The sequence below is a fragment of the Equus caballus genome, chromosome 18 (genome assembly GCF_041296265.1).
Source record: "Equus caballus isolate H_3958 breed thoroughbred chromosome 18, TB-T2T, whole genome shotgun sequence".
Taxonomy (NCBI): domain Eukaryota; kingdom Metazoa; phylum Chordata; class Mammalia; order Perissodactyla; family Equidae; genus Equus; species Equus caballus.
In genome coordinates this window covers 3369591-3394017 of record NC_091701.1, presented here as the reverse complement: position 1 = coordinate 3394017, position 24427 = coordinate 3369591, and the positions used below count along the sequence as shown (strand labels likewise).

The window sequence follows — 24427 nt, the reverse complement described above, 5'->3', positions numbered from 1 at the left end:
GGCGGGGCCGGGGGCGGGGGGACAGGAAGGCGGCCGAGAAAGACGGATCGGCCTTTGGCGGTCCGCGAGCAAGCGGAGGCCCGGCCGAGGCAGGGCGGGCGCCGCCAGTGCTTCTCCTGTTGCCCGGTGCGCCCTGTGCCGATCGTCCTGAGACCAGGCACTGGGCCTTTCCGAGCCCCAGCTTCCTCGCTGTGGAGAAGAGTGGATGAGGAACCTGCTCTCCGGGACGCGGGAAAGGACGGGCGGAAATGCAGGAAGGCGCCAAGTGGCTGACCCGAGGAACTCCCGGTGATGGAAAGCTGGGTAGGTGACTACGAAAACATACGGGGGAATTTCTTTCAGTGCCTTAAGCATTTAAAAGTTTTGATTGATTTTTAGTGGATTGTTGTGATACTTCTGAGCTCGTGGACAGTGATACTGAGAGGCCTTTAACACATCTCTTGGAGCATTTGGATGATACATAGAAAAGTAAGCAAATGAAAAATAATGCTGTTTTCAACGCCAAAGAAAACAGAAGGTTGTACCATAAAGGAAATAATCATAGTGCACTACTTGGCTCAGTAGTGAACAATGTTTAGGTATCGTGTAAACTCTGTTAACAAAAAATGAGTTAAGGTATTACTGGACAAGAATATGCGTCTGTATTCCTTTGACTTGTAAATATAATTTTTACAAAATTAGTTTGCTCTGTATCTTTATTTCCAGAAGGACTGTATTGGGTAAAAGAAAAGTTGATTACATAGTATTGGCAGAACTCATTACTATTTCAAAGTGCTTTCCTAGACAGGTCATTAGAGCTGCCGACAGATGTCCTGATGGAGAGTCCCAGGACGTGCAGCCGCTGGGTATGGAAGTGGACCTGGAACTCAGTGCAGGCCTCTTTCTTCCATCTGTCCATCTAGCAGGCCTTTACAGAACACCTACTGCTCACTGGACCTTACCATGTGCTGGCCCAAAGCTTGGTATCCTCTGCACACATACAGCAGGAGAGAAGTCAGCAGGTGAGGAGACTTTCAAGAAAGGAGAATAACAAATAAGACATACGGTGACGTTTCACAGGTTGGTTTGTCTACAACATTTCCATTCGGGAAACCATTATAAACACTGACGTATAAGGCCCTGGGGTTAAACAGATGAGTCAGTCACCACAAGGAGCTTGCCAAGAGTAGTTGATGCAAGATCTGGACTTATTTTCCATAATAAAAGACAGAAAGTTGCAAGTAGGATGAGAGAAAGTCAAAAAAAGTGCTGTGGAAGGATGCAGAGGGAAAGAGGTCACTTCTGATTGGGGGCAGGTGAGTTAAGACGATCTGGGGAGCTGGCACTGGAACCGCTCAACATGTAGTCAGTGATGGCGGAGGAGTCATATGAACAAAGTTGTCAGGTACTTAAGAGAAATATTCGCTCTTTAGGGTAAATTCATATTTCAACTTCCTTAAATGTCATTTTCATTATATCATTCTTGAGAAATGAAAGAAAACACAGTAATTATGCAGCCCTCATACTCATTTGCTACATTTTTCATTAATGGTGCTCTATCATTTTTTTCAGTCAAAAGAATAATTTCCCCCTTTTATAACCTTTCAGAGTGCTTCTCAAAGAATCCCTTGTGGACTGAATCACTCATTTTTTTTCCTGGACCCAGGTGTCCTGCCCCTAACGTGGAATGATGACATGTTTCCCAGTTCTCCATATGCTCAAAGTTAATGTACAGGATCTCCCAATTTAAGCTATTCTCTCATAAGTTAAAAAAAACTTTGGCACCAGCTGCTGAAGCCTGCTGGTAAGTGCTACAAAGGAAGCCAAAGGCATCTACATGAAATCCTCTCCCTCTTGCTGTTAATACAGTCTCTAGAGATACAGAGGAATGGCGTATATATGGTGGGGGTAGGGGGGTGTGATTCTGCAAATAGCCCTGACTTCCAAGCACAAAAACCTCCAGGGGGCTGTCCTGGGAGTACCGGACTTAGATTCTAAAGCCTCTCTGTCCCGTGGCAATGTGGCAGGGCAGTGAGCCCTGAGAGGGCTCGTCCACCCCATCTTGCTGTGCTGGCACTGTTGTTTGACTCTACCTGAGAAGCTCTCTCTTGTTGAGGTCAAGCTGGGCTGACTTCAGCACCCTTGTCTTTCAGGAAGCCTGTCTGACTTGAAGGGCTGAGCACACCAATAATGCCACCTCTTTTCACGTGCCCAGAGTTGCTTGGGGTTTGGAGGGCTTGACACTTGCCCATCTGTTCCCATCCACACTTAGCACTGGATGACGGTCTGTATAGTCATAGTCATTCAGCCAGTGCACCATGTGCTGGGGCCTGGCAAAGCATTTCCAACAGGCTATCTTGGAGATTCACAGGCCTGTCACAAAGTAGAAAATTCGACTCAGAACTAGTTGTCTGGCTTGTAAATGGTGGGACCAAGATTTGAGCTCAGGGCCGGCCCCGTGGCCAAGTGGTTAAGTTCGCACGCTCTGCTGCAGCAGTCCGGGGTTTCGCCGTCAGGCCACGTTGAGGCGGCATCCCACATGCCACAACTAGAAGGACCTGCAACTAAGATATATAACTATGTACCAGGGGCATTTGGGGAGATAAAGCAGAAAGAAAAAAAAAAACAGATTTGATCTCAAGCCTATCAGACTGCCAGCCTGTGAAGATTCCAGGGTCAGCCCTCTGGGTTACTTCTTTGGTTGGGAACCAAGGTGGGATCAAAAAATGAATGGCCATATGGGCGTGGGGGGGTCTGACTGGACTCAGAACTTGAGAGACTGACAGTGTGAACTTGAGACCTGTCTCCTGTTTGGTTCCCCCCATCAGTAGTTGGTTTTGAAATTGGAGGGGTCACCTGTTTTTCAGTTTGCTGTAGCATACCAAACCTCATAGGAACAGATTGAGTCAGCCACAGGAAGAGACCCCAGAGTCCTTGTCAGAGCTTCATTTTAGAATGAGGGAAACAGACCCAGGAGGGACAGGACTAGCATTACATTCCTCAGGACGCTACATGGTTCTTTGTACACTATCGGTTCAGAGTCAAATCCTTCAACCAGCCCACTGTCGTATTTGTAAGCCAGGTATTCAAGCCAAGGTCACAGACCCTAGACTGATCTGGAAGCAGCTATAGATGAAACTACCGCCACTCCCACAACAATTAGCACCACTAATCTCTGACCAGATGGCTTAGTTTACATTTCAAAGGACAATAGGGATGGTTAAAATGGCGTTTTATGGTTTTACCTCCACCAAAAAAGAAATGATATGGAATTACATGCTGTTTAACTACTACAGGTGATATTACAGATAATATGCAATAGTAATCTCTAGAACCATAATTTCTCTTGAAGAAAGAGAATTCTGGGGCCGGCCCCGTGGTGTAGTGGTTAAGTTCATGCACTCCACTTTGGCGGCCTGGGGTTTGCCCGTTCAGATGCTGGGCACAGACCTACACACCACTCATCAGGCCATGCTGTGGCGGCATCCCACAGAGAACTAGAAGGACTTGCAACTGGGATGTACAACTATGTACTGGGGCTTTGGGGAGAAAAAAAGAGAATTCCTCTCATACACCCCAGGGTTATTACCAAATCTTTAATTGTTTAACCAGTTACTTGTAGTCTGTTTGCAAAATTATTGCCTAATCCTGACAGCACTCATACCTGTGGCTTATGAGTTCTGCCAAGTGTAAGGCCCTCAGAACTGTGAATCTTAAAAAAAAAAAATTTACTTTCTTGCAGACAAAAATCTAAACTGAAGGTTGACAATCCCAGCATACGAACGTTTGTACATTTGAAAAATTACTCATTGCCATTATCTTCAAAGACATTTCATCCTTTCTGGCCCATCCAAAAGCAGTAAACGTTTTGCTTTTGGCCAGACCATCAATATGTCCTAGGGTCTTTGTGTGGATTAACGTCACCAGATGATATCTTAAATTTGAGCATTTTTTCCCCTCTTCAGTTTTTAGCTTTTTGGGCAAGGTCAGTTTCATTGGAAAATCTAATGAAAACTATGAGCCTTCTTTCTAGAAAAATCCAGACTTCAAAGGATTCATGACCCCTAGTTCAGGAAACTTGGCTCTAAAAAAACAGTGGCATTGCTACTAACCACAAAAAAATAAACATGTTCAAGGTTATTGGGGGTGATGAACGCCACATAAAATATTCAGGCTGAGTGCACACTGTCTGGTTGGCTGTCTTCAAAAATAAGATGACTGTTACCACTATTCTAAGAAAAAAAAATAGGCACAACAAAGAACAATTTTTACCCATTATGATTTATTCTCTACAATATTTTGTTAAAGAGTTCAATGATTTGCACTCTGAAGTTATATAGCCAAGAGGCAACCAAGTGTAATACAAAGAATTGGTCTGAAGTCTTTGCACTGAAGGCCATACAAAGTCTCTTGCTTCAGGGAAATAAGAATGAAAACAAACAAAAAGAACACATAGCTTCCTAGGCTCCAGAATCTCAATAGAAAATAACATCAACAGTTAGTGAAATTGTAGGTGTTAACATATCATGGAAAACAGATCTTGTGCAAATATTAAAATTAACACCCAGGACTTCTGTATAGATGATTTTTTATTATAAACAATAAAATATATGTAATGTCTCAACTACAAACCTTTCATGTTGAAAGGATCTCTAACATGAGTTGCTTTAATATTATGAAGCAAAAAAGTTTAAGAACCTCACAGTGGAAACAATCCAACACGACAAACTCTAGTGATCAAAGACATTCTTTTTTAGTTAATGTAAAACAAGGACAATTCATAATTACAGAGAGAATGTCCTAGCTGTGGGTATTATGAGACAAGTCAACTTTCCAGACCAAAAGGCACTCACAGCTAGGGATGAAACAAACTCCGAACCAAACCAGCCACGTTGGGATGGTTCCTTGGAAACAGTGGTTACCTACTGTTCAGCTCGAGCAGCCCAAGGACAAAGGAAACACCAAGCAGAAAACATTCCCTTCTCTTGAAACCTACCACTCACACTACATTTATCGGCCACCCTCATCACTGCTTTGGTCAAGCGCGTGGAAGGCAGTTCAATTCCAGTTCGGAGCTGTCATCTCCCTATGCAAAGCTGCCGCATGGATGATCCAGACTTAGTATTTTTCCTGAGAGCCACCTGCCACACATCTTCACGAGGTGACCATGACCGTACGCTTCCAGACCGCTTCCTGACTAGGCCCCATTCAGGACAGACACTAATGGTGCCACTCCTCACAGGGCCAGACAGTTTTCCTTGGTTGACTCCTGAGTCCCCCTGAAAGGCAAGAGGACCTTGAGTATCCCCATTGCTGGACTTGTATGGGAGCATGAGGGAATGTGCAGGGAGTAAGGCTTCTTCACTCCAAAAACCACTGAGCCCACTTCAGTGTGGTGCTGGGCTTCACCAGCCCGATTCTTGTGCACTGATTTTTTTTCCCCATTTTGTGGGTTTTTAAATTTTCTGTTCATTTTCTTAAATGGCAGGTATCCTATCCCACCCTCAATAAAATAAAATAAAAAACATACTATACACGGAAGAAGACAAATAGGGCAACATTTCTACAAGAAAAAATAGGCTTGAAGAGCATGGCACTGTAAATGCTTGCATGACCAGTCTCACTGAGCGTGCTCAGGGGTGAAAGTTTAGCACCAATTTTTTTGCTTTTTTTAATCTTTAGAAATTAAACACAACTTTTAACATAGAACACTTGAACAGTAATGAGTGTAGCCCTATGTATCAATACTGTTGTACAAATTGGAGGTGGGTGGCTTAGTCCAGAGCTGACCACCCTGACATCAATCCATGGCACCTAAGAGTAACTGTCGTCACATTTGTTTCTAACAAGACATTTATTATTCTCAGCAGCAGGAAATCATGAAACAACCCCTTCATCTTCAAAATCTTTTTTCCATTGACATTGCAAGGGAAAAGCAGCAGGGTGCGAGAACGCAGCACAACAGTAAGATGAAGTGATGCGGCCTGGCCTGGGCATCCTGACATCAACCCACTTTTCCCTTGCACGTTCTGTATCCTCGTGAACAGCAGAGGATGGTGCCAAGCAAATCTGCTTACCCTTATCCAGCTCTTCCAAGAAATGAGACAGCAATGCCTAGAACAGCATGTGTATCGTTTCTTAGATTGTGTCCCTGCTCCCCCTCCCCTGATTCCTGGCAGAAGAAAATTCAAAAGATCTTTTGACTTGAATTATTTGCCCATTTCAGAAAGCCACACCATCACCACATAAACTTTAAAAAATAAATTAAATCAAAACATTGTGTTCACTGGGTTGACACCCAATCCACTTCAACAGTTCTCTAAGCATGTTGTTGAAAACCAGTGTATCACCCTTAGGGTCCTTTCTTCCAACTGGCCACCTCTTCCTGTGAATCATTTCAGCAGTGCCTCTGTGACAATGTTTTCAAAGCATCTTCCAAGTCCCCAACTTCTATGAACTTTGCCATCAAATGAGTGAAGAATAGGCAAGAGAGAGGAGAAACTTGCTGACAGCTATTTGGAATCAGCAACAATGGGAAAGAGAAATATGCCACATGAAAGTCTGAATGACCTAGAATAAAATGAGCTTTCTGGAACTTTGCCCTGGTGGGGTGAAGATTCCCAGTGTGTTAGGCAAGATAAAGATTCACCTTGTTTAATTACACAGCTTTGCTCTAAAGTCCTGTAAAGGACTAAAACATCAATAGTCTTCCCACCTTTACAGGCAAATTAGAAAAAGGAACTCCTCTGCTTACAAGTCCCTCAGGATATTTGCCTGAAAAGAGAAACAGCTTGGAGACCCTGGATTCTCTCCTATGACATGTCCTTCTAAAACCCAACCCAAGTGCTTGTGTGCACAACTATGCCTTCTGAGAACCTAGATCCAACTATAGGCACTGCTACCAGTAGAGGAATGAGGTAGCCTGGTGGTAAGGAAGAGGTCTCTCCTTTCACACTGCATGCAGCGATGACATCAAGACCTCCCGTGAGCATCCCAGTCCATTCCTCAGCAGGCTACACCACAGAGCTCCGTTCAATACCAGGAGACTCAATGCAGAAAGAGTGCCAGAAAATCCAACTGATAGTGGGATGAGAATTAAAACTTTCGAGGCTAATTGAGCAATGAGATCTGCAACGCCATCCAAAGGGCTTCCGATCTTGATGTGGGTCTCTGTCCAGGAGCCTCGAAGGACTCATGGTGCCCACGTTCAACCCTAACATGGCGTCCACTTATGAAGCATGGAGGTTGTGATCAACTCTTGGTACGCAATAAACTGGAAGTTTAAAAAAAGGAATTTAAAACAACCTAAAAATGTTTTTTGTTGGTCTCCGTTGCCCAGACTGCCAAGGGAATACACCTACTTGATCTGGGGAGGCTGTTGGGGTGTGTGTGGGGTAAGCCTTCATGGATCATCAATTCCAGCTTCCATTGTGTGGCCATCACACAGGTGGCAAATCACCAGTGGCACCTGCATGCCAAGGGTCTTCTGAACCCACACGGTAATTCTCACTAGTCACGGAGGAGCCCCAATCCAACGGAACCCCATATTGAGGAAAGGCTGAGATAAGGCTTGGGCCCCTCAAGTTCTGTTTCATTCAATATAACCCCACCCCCCCCTCAGTCAGCTGGAGGCAGACTTGGCAACGGAAGCTAGCATCATAAAATGGTGCAGTAATAGAAGTAACTGGACCAGGAAGAGGAGGCATCTGCTCCAATGATGTCATAGCCATTGGTGGCCACAGGGGGGTGGGACTGGTCATGCAGCCGTGTGTCAGGAGTAATGATTGTAGAGGGGCGGGGCATGAAGAGTGCCATTCTGGAAACAGTGCTGTCGAGAAGCAATATATTCTGCATAACTGATTGTCACCTTCTCACTTCGGTACCTGTATAAGGAAACAGGAAAGGGTATTAGGAACCCCAAACACTTCATTTTGTAAAGTCATTTAGCAGTGAAAACCAAAAGCATATTCCACATTTTGAAAGAATAAAATGGAAGACCAAGAGCAATCTTACTTACAGAAAATGAAAGACAGCACAAGAAAACAATGTTGTTATTACAAATGAACAAGATGAAAAAGCACAATCACAATTCACCCCTGAGAATGTATTTTCTGCACATCCCACCTTTAAACACTGCATATGCTTATCATCAGGCTGCTCTTAAGCAATCTGCTACTGGGGTCTGGATGAAGAATTTCATGGTCAAATTACATGGGTGGCAGATTGGAAGATGGCTGCACCAATGCCCAGTGTAAACTGTATATCTACTTTCAGGTTAAAATGTGATAAATTTGATAGAAATGCAACCTCAATTTGCAGAAAAGCAACAAACAAGTTATTTAGAACTAAAAGGGGCACAGACACCTAGTTCTGGGTCAAGTTCTGATGGAGCAGGTTAAAGGATCCTGGGGCTACATAGGACGGGTCTCAATTCCCAGATGAATATGCCATATCATATCACAGGGTCACCAGAACAGAATTCATAGCACTTTGGCTTTGCTCTGGAAAGAGCCATGAGTCAGGATGCAAAGCATGGGGTGTTACAAACCTATGGAGCCTACTACAGACCACAGGAGCTGGGTGTGACAATCCTTACCCAGAGCCATCTCTTTCCCACTGTTATCACTCCTCCACTGCAAGGTGATTATTCCTGAATTTTGACAGGGAAATGGCTGTTCAAATAAATTATAATAATAATAATAATAATAATGCTTTGTATTTGAAGAATTTTTTTTTGGAATCCAAAGCATTTCAAAAACACTGGGTTATCTTCCAAATAGACCTGTGAGGTTAGTATATGATTATTTAGCATTTTACAGATGGGGGGCCAACAGAGGCCCACAGAAGCCCAAAAGCTAAACCTCTCAATGTTTCCAATTTCAGTAGGGATGGGAAGAGAACTGACATCTACTGACCACCTACAATACTGCCTAGCCTTGGGTTAGAAATTCTTCATACATTACCCTACCATACCCTAAAACAACCCAAGGCATTAAGATTCACTTCTTAACCCAAGGCAGTAAGATTCACTTCTTACAGACAAGAAATTTTTTGCTGCTCAGAGAGGCAGAATAACTGGCCCAGGTCATCTAGCTGGCAGGTGGTGGAGCTGGGATTCAGAACCTAAGTTCATGCGCGTTCTACTGCATTAGGCAGCCTCCCCACAGAAGTATTCGTCCTAACAGGCAGAGGCGTTTCCTTGTAACTGTTTGTAAAAAGCATCTTCTGCTTATTCCATTAATATGCCACCTGTATCCTCTGCCACCTCAGGGCATGTGACTGCAGCTGACCCTGAACTTCTACACTGAGAGCGTTCTCTCTTGACTTTGATCTTCCCCTCAGCCTCCCAACAAGTGGGTCTGGCAAAGACTCCATGACTTGCTCAGCAGCCTAAACCCGGCTCCCACTCTGCTATTGGCTTAGCTGTGGAGACGCCCAGGATGCTGGGGAGAATCTCTGCCTCTGCTGCCACTGCTTCCTCAGAGCTCACATCTCACCCATACTTCCTTGGTGTAGGGACATTAGCTGAGAAAGTTTTTTTTTCCCCTTTTCATCAAAAGCATCCCCCAACTAAATTAAAATGATAAGGAAAATGAGACAGTGGCTTACCTGGTGAGTTTGATGGTTTTTCTGAATTCACTGGTAATTGGAGCCTTAAAGCCACCTTTTCGAAGCAAGGAGTCTATTGTCTGGATCTGATCCCAGTCTGAGAAGACAGGCACACTGAGGTCAGCGCACGATGACACAAGAGTGGGACATCTAACACGGTGAGAGGAGAGAAGCAGCCAACTCTGCTAGAGGAAGAGGAAGCCCTGAGCCCTGGCCCCACATCCCTGGAGCCCCGTCTGCCTCATTGACAGGCTGATACGATCTTGGAGACATGAGATGAGGGCCCGACGCATGCCATAATGGTGTCCCAGGCCTCCTGCTCCTGCGTCTTTCCTGTCAGATGTTATCCCAGTATAATTATCTAGGAACAAATGTGGTCCCAACTTTGACTGGCCTTCTGGGCTAGTGCTGGTAACCAGGGCTGTTCTGTGGAAAGAACGAATTCAAATTCTGCCGCTTGTATTCCTTTGTGACCTTCCTTCATCCTGATGATTTCTAGGAGTCCTGTTTTCTAGCACAGAGAACTAGAAGGATGGGAAAGTTGTTCACACAAATACTGTTGTGTTCTTCTTGTACATTTTTAACAGATAAAGCCAAAGAAAAACCTCTAAATCATGGCAGTAGGTACCCCAATTTTTAAAATTTTCCCAACCAATTTTCAAAATGGCAGAAGTAACTTGATTATTTTTCTAAGATATCATCAGGTCTCACTATGAGAAAATACTTCTGACGTGCCTCCCTGTACAGAAATGTTAAATCTATGACAGCGAAGAGGTGTCTAAAAGGCTTCCTTTTTATGCCATATCCACCCTGCCTTTGAAAAAGTTTAAACGCAACCATGATGGAAACCAACAAGGCAATCGCTCTCCACATAAGTGGTTCACTGACACACTGAATTAGACATTTTTCTCTGTTCCAGGTCCACACCCAACAAATACTGTGTATTTCACATATTATTTTCAAAAAGCAGACTAATTCCAAGAAAGAAAGAAAACCGGGTTGCATATCACAGAATGCACAAGCAACATTTAAAGGTATTCTAAACAGAAAATCGGCCCAACTCATTTCCTACCTTTCACGTGGAGAATGTAGTAACTATTCAATTCTATCATGTTTTGCCTTTTTCCAAATATAACATGGTTTAATAATTCAGGGCTAAAAGTTTAAAACCCACTGATACAGGCCACTTCCCTCAGTGAACTGCATCACATGGTCGAGGTGGTTGCCGCAATTTTGCCACAATTACACAATAGTTTTGGGGGCCAAGAAATAAAACTATTCACTGAAAGTAAGTGAAACAAGTGGGTGAGGAGGGAAGTCTTTACCCCTTTTCTTTTCCCAGCTGCTACATCGTTTTGGGAGTTTATTTCTCATTCTCTAAGAATTTGATAGATACTAAGAAGAAGAAAAGCACTCATTCTTAGCTGGAGTTGGGCTGAAAGGCAATACACTCCACTTTCCTGCCCTTTAATTTGTCACACCGAACAGTAGCGTTCACTGAAATCCCATTTGTCCAGCTCACCTTGTTCCTTAGCAACCTCAGGTAAGTATGTGGCTGTACGTTTGACGCCTTTTTCATTGATGAATTCAATTCGAATCCCATGGACCCCTACCTACAGAAAAACACAACCAAATAAATGGCCATTTATTTATTCTAATGGAACTTCAGTTATCTGGATTTAAATCGACCCTGTCCCCTGACCAGCTTGACCCAGGTTGGAGAAAAGGAAAATCTCTTGCTTTTCATAACTAACTCACTCTCTCTCAGGTATAGAAGCCGAAGAAACCTCAGCTTGAGGGAAGGTGCGAGTCTATGTGTAGCCACCTCTCTGACGGTACGAACGTTATAGAAATAAATTCTTTCAGTAGCCCATCCAATAATCTTGACTATTCCACCTTTAATCTATGCCATTAAATGAACATGCCACAGGGTTTTGATCTGGGTTCATGACTTTTCATCTATGGCTCCTAATAACATTTACTCAAGGGCTTACCAAGAGGGGTCTGGAATATTCTCCTTTAATCCCATTATTATTTCCTATTAGACATGGAAGAAGGATGTGGAATGGAGTGGACCAGGAAGAAGTGGGAGAAGAAGACAGCCTTCACATTTCTTCCTGCTTCTAATATTGCAGCACCTTTTCTGTCACCTATGTTGCCCACAATTGCTTCACATTCTTATACCCTCTCAGTGAAGGAGTACATTACCATGTACTAACCCGAACCCAAATGCAACGAGAGATGCAGAGTTCCAAATGCGGCTGTTCTCACCTCCCAGTCCAGGTAATCACTGGCATCCTCAAAGTTAGTAAGGAGGGAGACAGAGCAGAAAAGTTTAGGCAGCTCCTCTCGGGTCAGCGGGGGAAATCGGCTGTCCTTAAGTGCACTGGAGGGGGACAGAAAACGTAAGTGAGGTGCTCTGGAGCTGGGAGCCAACATCACGTGCCTGAATACTTACAAATCCTGAGCTATGCAGAGAACATCTATTATCCATCAATACTAATAAGCTCAAAACAACGTGATGTTATTAACTGTCTATACTTGAACTGATAGGTGACCCCTCAGATTAAAGCCCCCACATTTCCCGATTTCCAAAAAGAGACTCAAACTTTATCACTTAGAAGAAGGAAAGTCAGGCAGTTGTTTTTGATTCTAGCCAATTTATCTTGGATCCTATGTCTAGTGTCATTACCTGGTTAACGTGTATTCCCTGAGTCCTGAATGAAGATTCATGGCTGAGAAGGTCCCAATGCAGCCACGAAGCCGCTTGTCCCGCCCTGTCTTCCATGTCACAAAGAGCGGACTAAAAAAGTAAAAACACAAAACATTCTCCAGCCCCAAACCAATCATGGATAAGAACAAAACCTTGGCTATATCCCTGTTCATTTCTGTTATTCCCCAAAAGGACTGTTTTCTGAATTGCTGGCTCTGAAGGGCTCTCTGCCTTTCTGGGAGTAAGGCAGTCCCTGGATGGACACGGAGAGGAGCCCTCAAAAAGGTGGCACGAAGAAAGGCTCTCTGCAGGCTTTCCTAGGTTCCATGCTGACAGCTCTAAATCACTTTGACGCCACATGTATGTGCTATCCCCCTCTTCCTCTGCCCAGGACTCAGCTTTTCCTTCTTCTAATTCTCCATGTCCTTCTCTTCTTTACTCTATTTCTATGAATGTGCAAGTTCCCCAGTTCCATCCTTCATAAAGACACACCCAGCCTGGCTACCTTCATCTCTTATCTGCAAGCATTCCCTGCAACCCCACATTGTTCCCATACTTATTTCTGCTCCAGGCAACTACAAATATCTCCGGCTCATAAATGTTCAGAAAAGAAAAACAATGTCTCCTCGAGAAAGCTTATTATTAGCAGAAGTTGCCGCCTTCTGTTTCTAGGCCAAAGTCATGCTTCATTAGACTACATCAGATTGATGGTGACAGATTTTTTAGAAAGAGGTTACAGGCTGTCCCCTCTTCATGAGATTCCTCCATACTCCTATGCCCTTATCTCTGAGACTCTTAAGTTAAACACTTCTAAAAAGCAATTTAAGTTTTTAAAGTTATCTACTTCTTTGCTCATTGTTACAAAGCAGATCTCCCACCCACCCATCTTTTTCTTCCAATAAAACACGTGAACAGCACCAGCAAAGGTCATCGTCCCAAAACTTACTCAAAAACCTCTAAAAATTCCACTGTCTGCGGGATGGAAATATGAGCCCCTGAATACAAGGGCCCTCACACTGCAACACTGTGGCCACCACCCACTCTTCCAAACCTGTGTCCCTCTCCTATATGGGACACACCAACCCCACTTAGATGAAGCTCAGAATGCCACCTGCTCAGTCAGGATTTTTCTGACCATGGTATTCCATGGCAATACTTCCCTAAAAAGTTAGCACATTTTTCTCTACATTTCCTCTCTTCTGACACAATCACACAAGAGTAACTTCCCCCTCCCTCTGCCCCGTGTGCCACGCATACTATTTAGCTTCGAGCGTGTGACTTGCCAACTCAACTAGTCTCCCAAGAACAAGGACTTCTTCTGCACACCCCTCCGTGGCTTGCCCAGTGGGGCTAAGCACTGCCTCAGCACAGTGCTGAGAGCTGAGGAATGAACGATCTCAGGTCAATGAATGCTGCATGAGCATCTCCTAAAAACAAAACCAAACGCAGCAGTGCTCTTTAAAGCCAGCTCAGAGCTGCTTCCAATTCTGAGAAAGAAGAAACATTGGCGTGAGTTTCTTCACTTTACTTTGTGCTTTACACATATTCCTCATTTAAGTCCTTGACCCCGTGAGAGGGCTTAGGGCGAGTAACAGCCTGGAACCAAAACCAGTAAAGCAGAATCTGACATTCTTCACAGGGTGCCAGAAGCCCTGTGGGATTACCATGGGACTGCAGATGAATGAAGGGAGGGGACCCTTGTTAAGAGCATCCCAGCTCCCACAAATGAGCTCCTAGTCTCCAGCCTGGCCCTTAAGACACTCCCAAGTCACCTGGACTTCAACACTACGGGGGTCTACAATAGTGTGGTCGTGTGCTCTCTCCACCTGAGAGGTTAAATGACCTACCCATTGTCACATGAGCCAACAGAAGACCCCAGAATGAAACCCTCCTGATTGCCTCAACGTGACTTTAACGAGCCTGGATGTCTTCCAGACACAACCTAGTCCTCTTCCAGTACTGAATCCACTGAATGTTCCAGGTATTCTCTGGACATTTTCATCATCCTATTCCCATTACTCTTTTCCCATAACAAGTTAGAGCTTTTTCTAAGTAGCAGACTCTCTCAAGAGGACAACCAAAGAAAGACGCCATCATGCCTCTCTCCCTGTCCCCTGTACCTGATTATTTACTCACTAGGGGTCATTGGTGAATCTAGGAAGTCGAGGCTGTGGGAAGCCATAGAGGTGACAGTAGAGGACGTCAAAGCAGTAGCAGCACATCTCTGCAGTCACCACCAGATTCTTGGCGGTGTTGGCAGTTCCGTTGGGCCGGGGGAGAGGGCTCAGTGCTCCCGATGCGGGATTCATTCGTGTAATGGGAGAGTTTCCAGGTCCCAGAGTTAAGTCCGACACATTCTCCCGACCACTGCTGCCATCCACATGCTGGTGGTTTTGAAGAGGTCCTGAACTAGAGCCGGGGACAGTTGTGGACTGGTTCCCGTGACTGTGCGTTCCACTTCCAGACAACTTAGGCTTCTTGACCCCACAACAGCCTGCTGCCAACTTGGGCTCGAGTGGAGGAACACAACGTCTTTTTCCCATCCTGATTCAGTGCTCGAGGTCTGGAATGCTGCAGAACCCTAACCAAAAAGAGAACAGGTAAACATTAATTAAAGGTTAGTTAAAAGGAGAAAATGAAAATCAGAGAAAGAGTCTACATAGAGAGGATAAGAGTAATCCAATTCTCGTTCTCATCCAGGTAACATGGTGACAATGGGTCACAGACCAGCAGGGCTAGAAGAGACCCTGAGTTCTGGACCAGGGACTCCTAACCTTTGCCTAAAGAGGAACTATGGCTTACTTTCCATAAAGCTTATAATCACCATGGGTAGAGGCAGGCGAAAAGCAGCTCTCTCCTGCCCAGGACTCCCTAGGGGAGAAGGGAGGGTGGTGGCAGGCAGCGTGAGGCTGGCTGAGGACACCCGAAGACTGACTGGAACACTGCGCCTGACCCGAAAGACTCTTCATCAGGTTGCTCTCTCTACTTTTTCAGCAGCTCCAAACTGAACCACCCCATTTTTAAAGAGCCCCAGAGAAACTTTCACGCTTTTCCTTGTGAACCACATCCTTTCAGCATTTTCCTCATCACTAAGCTAAATCTTTCTGTGTAATTTCAGCCCAAACCTTAGTGAAGATGAAGAGCAGTTATCTGCCATTCCGAAAAGAGCACACCTTTAAACACAAGGCGCCCACCTTTCTGTGCTCACAGGGCTCCTTCTCCAATGCCTTACTCATTTTCTTTGGTTCTCCTCTGAGCTCGCTTCAATTTCTACACATCTCTTTACCCTTTCGAGACCCCATTCAAAAAAAGCTACAACCTAGCAGAAACCTTTATTCACACAAATGACCCAAGCTTCACAGTCCTTTTGTGAGGTAGCTATTTCTGCCCTGTCACAGCAAGGCAGACAGATGCAAAGCCACTCAGCTTAACAAAATGTGGCATCAGATGGGCCAGGAAACCAAGCGTCCCATCTGATGAGGCAAAGGAGAGGAAAGGATCTTTTTTTTCACTATTTTTTTTCCTTAAAAAGTCTAAGGTAAAAATACATAGCTATAACATGACCAAGATCTTTTCTATTGGCTGTGCCAATAATCAATAGAACCAGGAAAATAGACTCTAGTTACTTCAGGGTGAATAATACCAAAATTTGTAAAATTCTGCTGACTTGAGCAAAGTACCCTTTGTTTTTTCTCAAGTCAACACGTCAGTTTTAGTGCCCCTTCAATTTTATGTGTGTATTTATATTTATATATATACATACATAAATTATCCCACCTAAAATCTTCCCTGTGATTTGCACAGGGAGCACATAACTGCCTTTTTAGGCATTGCTCTGCAACATAGTGTTTTGGTTGGAAATTCTACCACCTTTTAAATCAAATTAGATATTTACATACCCATTTGCAATGCCATTATTTCTACAAAAACAACTTGTTACTTTAGCTTGAATGAGATACAAATATTATTTGTTTATGTTCTTGATATATGCTGATCCATAACAAAATACAGATTTTTATATCTACGGAAATTCTCAGTGAGATGAAAGTTGTCTGTAGCCAAGGAAGAATAGCTTGCACATTTTAATGTCTGGCTTGAAACAGGGGCTTCTTTTTGAGACAGCCTTAGCCAATTGATAGAACAAAACCTCTAATGACTAGATGCAGATGTCACTGTCTTGTTTAGATGGTTAAGAGAGGGAGCAGAAGGTCTTGGTTAAAAATGCTGCCTCCAGAGCCAAACGGCCTCAGTTCAAATCCTGATTCCTCCAGGATTAACCTCTCTATGACTCAGTTTCCTCAAAATGGGAGAAACAGTAGTACTTGCCTCATGGGGTTGTTAGGAGAATTAAATGAGTTCAATATCTATAAAGTGCGTAATACAGTGTCTGGCATGTAGTAAGTGCCAATTAATTTAGTTGCTGTTATCATCTGAGTTCTTGTTTGACCGCTGCCACCAGGATGGAAATCCCGGAGGGCCAGGGTGCCTCGCTGTGCACTCACGGCTTAGAGCAGTGCCTGCACTGAACAGGTGCTCCTTAAACAGGACTTCGTTGAATCCTCGAAACTACTCAGCAAGGCAGACGATATTACCATCATTTTCCAGAGGATGAACCTCAAACTTAATAAGCAAGATACCCTGCCCAAAGCCAGACTGCCACTAAGGGGCAGAGTGAGGATTTGGACCACAATCTATCCGTCAGACTCCGAGGCCTGGGTCTTCTCACCAAGCCACAAAGAAGAATGAGGCGTGCCAGTAATATCCATTGGATTCAGTCCCTTTCCTAAGTGCATGATAAAAAATTACATTCAAGGGCATACTAGAAACTAAGCTAACAGTTTGCAGAATCTTGCCAACAAAAATGGAGTAGGAAAAAAAACATCAAAACCTAAGCCCAAGCCAACATCTCAGCCATCACCCTGACACCCTGACAATTATTAGTCCCCTTGCCATTGTCATTTGAGTCCACAATGGACGTCACTGGCCTGAGCTCTTGACTTCCTACCTTGCGTCTAACTTGTGTGGGCAGCGGGTGTAGGATGCATGTGGAATGGAGCTGCAGGACTGTCTCTAGAGAGCTGGAGTTTTCACAGGACCCTGAGGCTCTGCCTCCAGAGAGCCCCAGACTTCAAAGAAGCAAAGAGAGGGATGAAACACGAAGGTTAAAAACGAAATCTTTCCTATTCTCACTACACCAAAGCGTACCTGAAGGAAGAACGAAATGTCATGAGACGGCGGCAATGCAGGCGTTCCTGAGCAGGTGTCAGCAGCCACCTGACATGCAACACCCCACAACAGAGCAATGGGAGGGACTCTCCGACCACGCCAAGGCAGATGAGCTCACGTCTGGGCAGACCCTGCCTCCACACCACGCACCGTCTCTGACTGCAGCGGAGCAGGGTCACAACCGATACCAAGTGTGTCCTTCGAACAGTTCCCCCACACCCTCCCAAACTGACCTGAAATACACAGAACCAACCGAAATCTTGTTTTCCTTTAGGCCCAAGCTCTTCTCTGGAGGCCTCTACGCAGATAACTCCAGCAAAATTCTCAACTAGGGACCAAACGCAGAGTTAGAGACTTTCCACACCAAAAATATATTAGAAGGCACTTCTTCCCGATAGCCAGCTTTAATAATTGTCAACATATGGCCAATGTTATTACATCTATAGCCCACCTACTCACACCATCTCCCCTGCTTGCACTGCATCATTTTGAAGGTATGTTTTTAAGGGGGCCAATATTTTACTTATCAGTCAGCATAAAGCAAATATTAAGTGAATTACAGTAAAGAGTGTGAAGTAAATCAGGATGCTGGTAGTAAATACTTTTTATTTACAACATCAACCACCATGTACCAATTTCATCAAAACTTTCTCTTTAGGTTTGACACTGTTCTAATCCTACTCCAACAAAGTGGGCATTTCACCACAACTAAGCAGTCCCAAACTCAGCTCCCAGGACTGCCCTACAGTGATCAAAGAGACAGTCGTTTCTCCAGTGGCTCAGCTTCTGAGAGTACAAAGCTACCTCAGAATAACAGCATTTCAATACAACAGACTAACCTGTTGTCTAACCAGCTAAAAACAAAAACCTCTACTAATATATCCTACCTCTTCTAAAACTGTGTGTGAATTTGTTCTTACCTTTCCTCAAAACCTCATAAAAACCATCAGCAATGGTACTTAGATCACAGTGGAAGTAAGTGAATGGTTACTGCGAAGTCAGGGCATCTGAAATAATTGGAATCAGGTGTAAAAACCCTCCCTTTACAAACGCATGCATCCCCGAGACCCTTCCAAGCCTTCAGTTGGTTACTCTCTCAAAGCTAAACTCAAGGCCACTTGAAGAGCCAGCAGCAGTGATCTCCTTTTCCTACTGTCTGTCTACTTTAGAGCAATCAACGAGAACGAACTAGTTAAAACTGAATTTCCACCCATACTTTCACAAAAAGCTAGAGGAAATAACACAAATCACTGTTGTACCTTTTCACTTCAGACCTCCTATCCTAGAAAGTGTTACATGAAGTATGATCTCAGAGTCGACAGTCACCACGCCCTTTACCTGACATGCAGAACTCAAGGGGTCCGGACCCTCATTAGGGTCCATAAGAAACGCCAGCTGGCGACTGCTCCCTCTCTGCGGGGAAGCTGAGCAGTGCTTTGTGGCTCTGGGCTGGGCAGCTTAAAGGCCACTTAAATTCCAGCCAGCCTTGAGCTCGTCACCACCTGTGGTCTCAGAGGCTGGGTGCATTTGTGTTTTCATCTTTCACAACACCTAACACAGTGTCCTGCATGGAGTATACATCCAACAGTCTTATGTACAGATCTCCTAGTAATTTCACTTACGTTTGCCTTTTTAATAAAAGGAATGTTTATGGCACAACCTCATCTTCAGACAGTTGTTTCCACTGTGAGATGCTGACTGTGGAGCCTGTCAGAAGCTGAAGGTGACTGCATTACAAGTATCTATTCTATCAACAATGTCAACTCTGTTCAGCCCAAACCCAGGAATGGTTTAATTCATAGCAAAATGGATAGCCAATGTGGACAATTCATTCTAAAAGTTAGGTCCAATATTCCCCACATGAACTTCTTGGTTTGATTTATGCTGGTAGCAGTCTTCTTTGCTACAACATACCAGTAACTGCTCAGTCCTGGACTCGGCTGCAGGTGCTGTTTAACTTCAGGCTGCTCAAGGCTCTCCTGTGACAGGCCGGACCTAGTTCCTAAACTGCACTTGAGAAGAATCTTTTCTTTCTGAATGATGGGGCACTTTAAGAGCTACCCACTGGAGCATTACTTGCCTGGAGGGCAATTTATGATTTTAGGAGTTACTGCAAATGATGTCTCACAAATTGCTGATCTTTATAAACAAGGTATGGAGACCAGGACTGAGGGGAGGAGGGAGGGACGCCGTGGCTGATGTGGCTGGTTGGGCAGGAGGCATTCCTCCCTTGTTGAGGGTCCCTGCCAAGGCTCCTGAGTCCACTGAAAACAACACGCTGATGTGTTCCCAGAGCAGCTCCCGTCTTCAGAGGACAGAACCTAGGCTGCGGGGTTATCGTCTTGTCTCAAATCCCAACTCTGTCCTGCCACATCCTGGCTGTGCAAACTCAGGCAGGTTATCACATCTCTGTGGACTCGGGCTCCTGCTACCAGAGAAGGTTGTCAGCAGTCAGTGAGTGAGACATGAAGAGCACCCAGCAGTTCTTTGGCATATAACTACTTTTTATTAAAGTGTCAGCTATTGCTAATACTACCAGTACCTCCACTAATCAAAGTATGGTTGGTTATAAAAATAACATAGCTTGAGTTCTTAGAATTTCTAGAGAAATAAATGCCCTCATAATAAAATTCTATTAAAAACTACCATGTAGTCTAAAAGATCATATTATTAACATGAAATTATTACTCTAATGACCTTGATGTTTTTCCTCTTTGGAGAGCAATGGTTCCTAATAAATCATCACTGTTCTTTTCACTGTGAGATGCCAGAAAACAAAGAATACCGGGCTGTCTGAGAGTTGTACACACTTCTATTCTCCCAGGGCCCTCTTTTAAGCTTACAAACATACACTAAAAAGAAACTAAACTTGCTAAATGTGCTGTTATTGTAGAACTCTTGCTATATAGAGAGTACTAATGGAACTAGGGTTTCAAAGTGATGAGATTTCAAACAATAACCAGATTAAAATATCTAGAAAAGCCTGGAAGTGGAAAAAGAAAATTGAGATACACTTTTTGAAGGCTAGCCTCAAAACAGCTTATTGGGGAGCATGACCTTATAACGAAGAAACTAGACATGGGAGGTAGGAAGGAGGCAAGAAAAGGGGGTCTCTGCATTTTCTCCCATTACTAGTTAGTGTCCAGATGTCTGTTCAAATCAAGCTTTATACAGAAGGGAACAGGCTGTTGTTTCCTTTGTGACACAGAGAGCTGAACTGAAATTCAATTTAATAATTATGTGAGCAGTGAAATAGCACCTGAGCTATAATTCCAGCCTACTTATGGAACCATTCCAAGAAATAGATGAAAAACCCACAAACATTCTGGTAGTCATTTCAAATAATCACTTCTATATTTTTGAAACCCCATCATACATACACACATATTCAAAACACTTGCTGTATGAAAATCTTCCCCATGAAATACAGACCTATCTATATAATTGCTTTTAAAAATCTATGGATTTAGAAAAATGCACAGAACCATACATTTTCATGTCAACTTAGCTTAAAGAAAAACATGAATATAGGAATCAAAAGTTTTGTTTTTAGATCCCCTCCCTTTACTGTGTTACCTATGGCAAGGTGCCAGATGTTTCTGGGCCTTGGTCCTTTCATTTGCAAAATGAAAATATTTGTCCCCTGCCTCCTTCACAGAGGGATTGTGAGTCTCCAATAAGATGTGAAGCACTTGAAAAACTCTTACAAGTGTTAGCATGTCGTTATTAATAAACTCAAGGGGACGAAGCAGTAATAAAAATTTTTCCATAACTTTTACATATAGAATTTTAGTTATTTTCAAGAAAACAGTATCACCATAGTAGATTTAGAACAAAATGTTCCAAAAGTCTCTGAAGACTATAACCATATGGAAGAAACTCAGTAATTGACCTTGACAGGAACTGCATTAACCCCTGAGTTATGATCTCTGGTTGTCTTAAAAAAATGATAAATTTGGGCTGGGGGGAGCCAGACCTCATGTACTAAAACACAAAGGGTGACTGTACCTGCTACACCACCACCTGGGTCACTCCATCAGGATTAGGGACAAGACACTGGCCTTTACACATTTAAATTATTCTGAAAGAGACCAAGTGGAACGAACTGCATCAACATGAGGACCCCCTCACGGAAGTCAAATAAAAGTGAACAAAGACTTACATCCTAAAGTTCTAGCACAGTCCTCGCCCCCAAAAATCCTGACAAAATGCTTTTCTAAGTATGTCCAAGGAAATACTCACTGAAAGCAGAAAGTTTGTATTGCCAGGGGAACAGCTACAACAGAGGAGGGGAGCTATTTTGTCTCTGAAATGAATTCTCTTCCTTCCGATTCCATTCCTTCTTCCTGTACCTAAGATGGAAATGCAGGTGCAGTCAATGAACAAAATCAGGGTAGAGCAGAGGTAAAAGATGGTTTCTGAAAAACTACAACTCAACTAACAATTTCTAGACAAAAAAAAAAAAAAAAGCCACGGAACAGGCTCTCCTCACCTCAAAACATTTCAAAATCTAAATATAAGGCAGCAATGGCAGTCCCATGCACTGAATCACCTCATCCTTGGCGTCATCACCAAGAAGGGAGGACACTGAGGATCAAAGGTTTTATTGAACCTGAACATGAGACACACTAAAACTTCCTCCACCACTAATTTAAATCAAAACTTGCTCTCAGGCCAACGTATACCATTTCAAGGCTCTCCAGTGGTTTCAGAATTCAAACATATTCCCAAATCCTCTGCAAAGACGGTGCTGAAAAATTCTGCCCAGTAGACAGGGGCCAGGGTCCTGAGGACAGGCCATCTTGTTGCCCCAGGTGGAGATGACAATTGTTGGCGAGAGTCATCCCCCTCAGTCTTGGATAAATCTCTTCGTGATCTCTTCACCAACTCTCCCCACCCCCCAGTAGTAGAGAATCGAGCTATTCCCAAAGATGTAAACAGGAGACTCCAGGCCCCACCCACTCTATCCAAGGAGAGGGCAGTGAAAGAGGATAGGCCCAGAGGGGTAGGCTAAGGGAATGTGGCAGAGTGAGGAGTTCAGATCAGGACAGGGAATGGAGGAGGGCAGGGAATGAAGGGCAAACCCCACAGCTCGGGAGCGAGAGAGGCATAAAACCCGGAGTGTGAGGTGGAGGGATAATGGAGACGGGGTGGATGAATAAGGAAGGAGAGACTAAGGAAGGGGTTGGAAAAACAGAGAAGAGGAAGAGGAGAAAGCGTGCGTGTGAAGAGTTGAGCAAGAAAAGGACGAGAGAGTGGGGAGAGGAGAGGCCGGAGCGGGGAGGAGCAAAGCAGGCAGAGAGCAAAGGTGAAAGGTAAGAAAGAAGGGGGTGGGGAAGGAGAGTCCGGGGAGCCGGGAGGAGTTGGGGAGACCACGGAGGACGGGTCGCACAGCGAGGGCCGAGCCGCGGGGGTGGAATCCAGACGCCGGGCGGAGGAGGGGGCGGCGGGACGATGGGTGGGGGCCGCCAGGCGGCGCCGGAGACCACCAAACTTTACACGGACCTACACTGTTTCCTGGAGGGAGTGCAGACGGAGCTGGAGCCTCGCCTCGCTCGCCTCGCAGCTCGGGGCAGGGCGGCCGCCCAGCCCTCCCCAGCAGCGCTCCGACCCCCTGCCCTCGGCGGGGACACGCGGCCCGCAGGCCCCGCCGCCGGCGCCCCTCCCCCCCGCTGCCCCGGGACCCTCGCCCGGACCCCGCTCCGCTCCCGGCCCTCCGCTCGTCTCGGGGTGGGAGGCCCGGCGGGCACGGCGGCGGCGGCCCGAGGGAGGCCGGCCCGGCCGGGGAGCGGGAGGAGGAGGGCGCGGCGCAGCCCGAGTTTCCCACCTTTTCTCCTGGCCCAGACGCAGCCGGGGTGGACGGGACCTCTCGCGCCCTGCCTTCTTCTCCTGCTTCATGGAGCCATGCGCCTAGGTGGGGGCTCCGGGAGAAGCGGGGCCGCGGGCGGGTCGGACGCGCGGCACGGACGGGGCGGGGCGAGGAAGGCCGGCGGGCGGGCGGAGGAGGAAGCGGCGGGGCAGCGGTGGCGGCGGGGAGGAACTGCTAGAGGTATTCCCCGGGCAGCTGGAGGACTCAGTCGAGCAGGGACCCGGGTCCTCCGGTATCCCAGCAGCCACTGGAGGCAGTGAGGTAATGGAGGAAGAATGTAGGGAGTCCTCCCGTGGACCTCACGCCCTCTAGCGAGCCGCAAAAACCATAGAGATCAGGAAGTCGCCGGAGCACCGCCCCGCTACTGTCACGTGGCCTGACTCTGCGCACTTTATTGGCTGGCGCCGACTCTACGGGGTTGAATTTAGGGGGCTGCTTTGCATTCGTGGGGCCGAATCTCAGGCAGTTGAAACAGAGATGGGCTGACGGTGAGAAGCGAGACGGGGCCGGCTGGCCGGCTGGTCGCCCAGCGGGCGGAGCGCGGCCCCGGCTGTCAGGCGGCGGGCGCGGTGCACGCCGGGCCGCGCAGGGGAGCGCAGAGCGCGCCGGGAGTCGTAGTGCGGGCCGGCCGGGCGGCGTGTGCGCGGCGCGGCCCCGGGTGGACTCGGGACGCCGGCTGGGCGCCGCACCTCGCTGCGCGGCCCTCTGCCGCGTTGGGACCCGGCTCTCGCCCGCCCCCGGCATTTCTACCCCAGCAAGCCAGGTTACGTCGCCTCAGCCGACGGCCGCAGCCGGGAAGGGCAGCTCAGACCGGCCGCAGATGGAGCCGACCCGCTGGCCCGGCCAGGCCCGCGGGAGCTGTGGCCGGCGCCGCGCGGCCAGCTTCAGGCGGGGTCAGGAGACCGGCTCTCTGGCCTGAGCCCTGAGTCCCACGTGGAGACGACTGCCGTGGAAGCGCCCCTAGTACGCGGTCCTTCGGCAGGCCGCCTCTGACGTTCTTCAGCACTGGCCGGGCAAGCGCCTCGAAAAGA

General features: G+C 46.0%; 1 protein-coding gene and 2 long non-coding RNA genes across 16 annotated transcripts in view; 2 read left to right on the top strand and 1 right to left on the bottom strand.

Annotated features, from left to right (window-relative positions):
* The first annotated feature begins 3 nt into the window (after positions 1-3).
* On the top strand, positions 4-13218 carry LOC138918838 (uncharacterized). The gene is made up of 3 exons (XR_011428663.1): positions 4-303; positions 11357-11423; positions 11634-13218. It is a non-coding gene; the product is annotated as an uncharacterized lncRNA (long non-coding RNA).
* Positions 4245-23951, bottom strand: AMMECR1L (AMMECR1 like). Of its 14 annotated transcripts, XM_070242303.1 has the most exons (10): positions 23355-23492; positions 21770-21879; positions 21536-21608; positions 17307-17427; positions 14438-14882; positions 12281-12391; positions 11860-11974; positions 11111-11201; positions 9589-9685; positions 4245-7862 (listed from the first exon to the last, which is right to left on the bottom strand). In XM_070242303.1, the coding sequence occupies exons 5-10, from the start codon at positions 14842-14844 to the stop codon at positions 7751-7753; spliced, it is 933 nt and encodes a 310-aa protein (XP_070098404.1). In that variant the 5' UTR covers positions 14845-14882; positions 17307-17427; positions 21536-21608; positions 21770-21879; positions 23355-23492; the 3' UTR covers positions 4245-7750. The 14 variants fall into 14 exon arrangements, 12 of the variants coding, with proteins under 12 accessions (XP_070098404.1, XP_023478404.1, XP_014587848.1 ...); XM_023622636.2 differs by lacking the exon at positions 17307-17427; XM_014732362.3 differs by lacking the exon at positions 21536-21608.
* The window catches only part of LOC106781930 (uncharacterized), a 30845-nt gene continuing 28984 nt past the window's right edge, over positions 22567-24427 (top strand). The window contains exon 1 of the long non-coding RNA XR_002801447.2: positions 22567-22842. This is a non-coding gene — a long non-coding RNA (uncharacterized lncRNA). The remainder of the gene's footprint in view (positions 22843-24427) is intronic.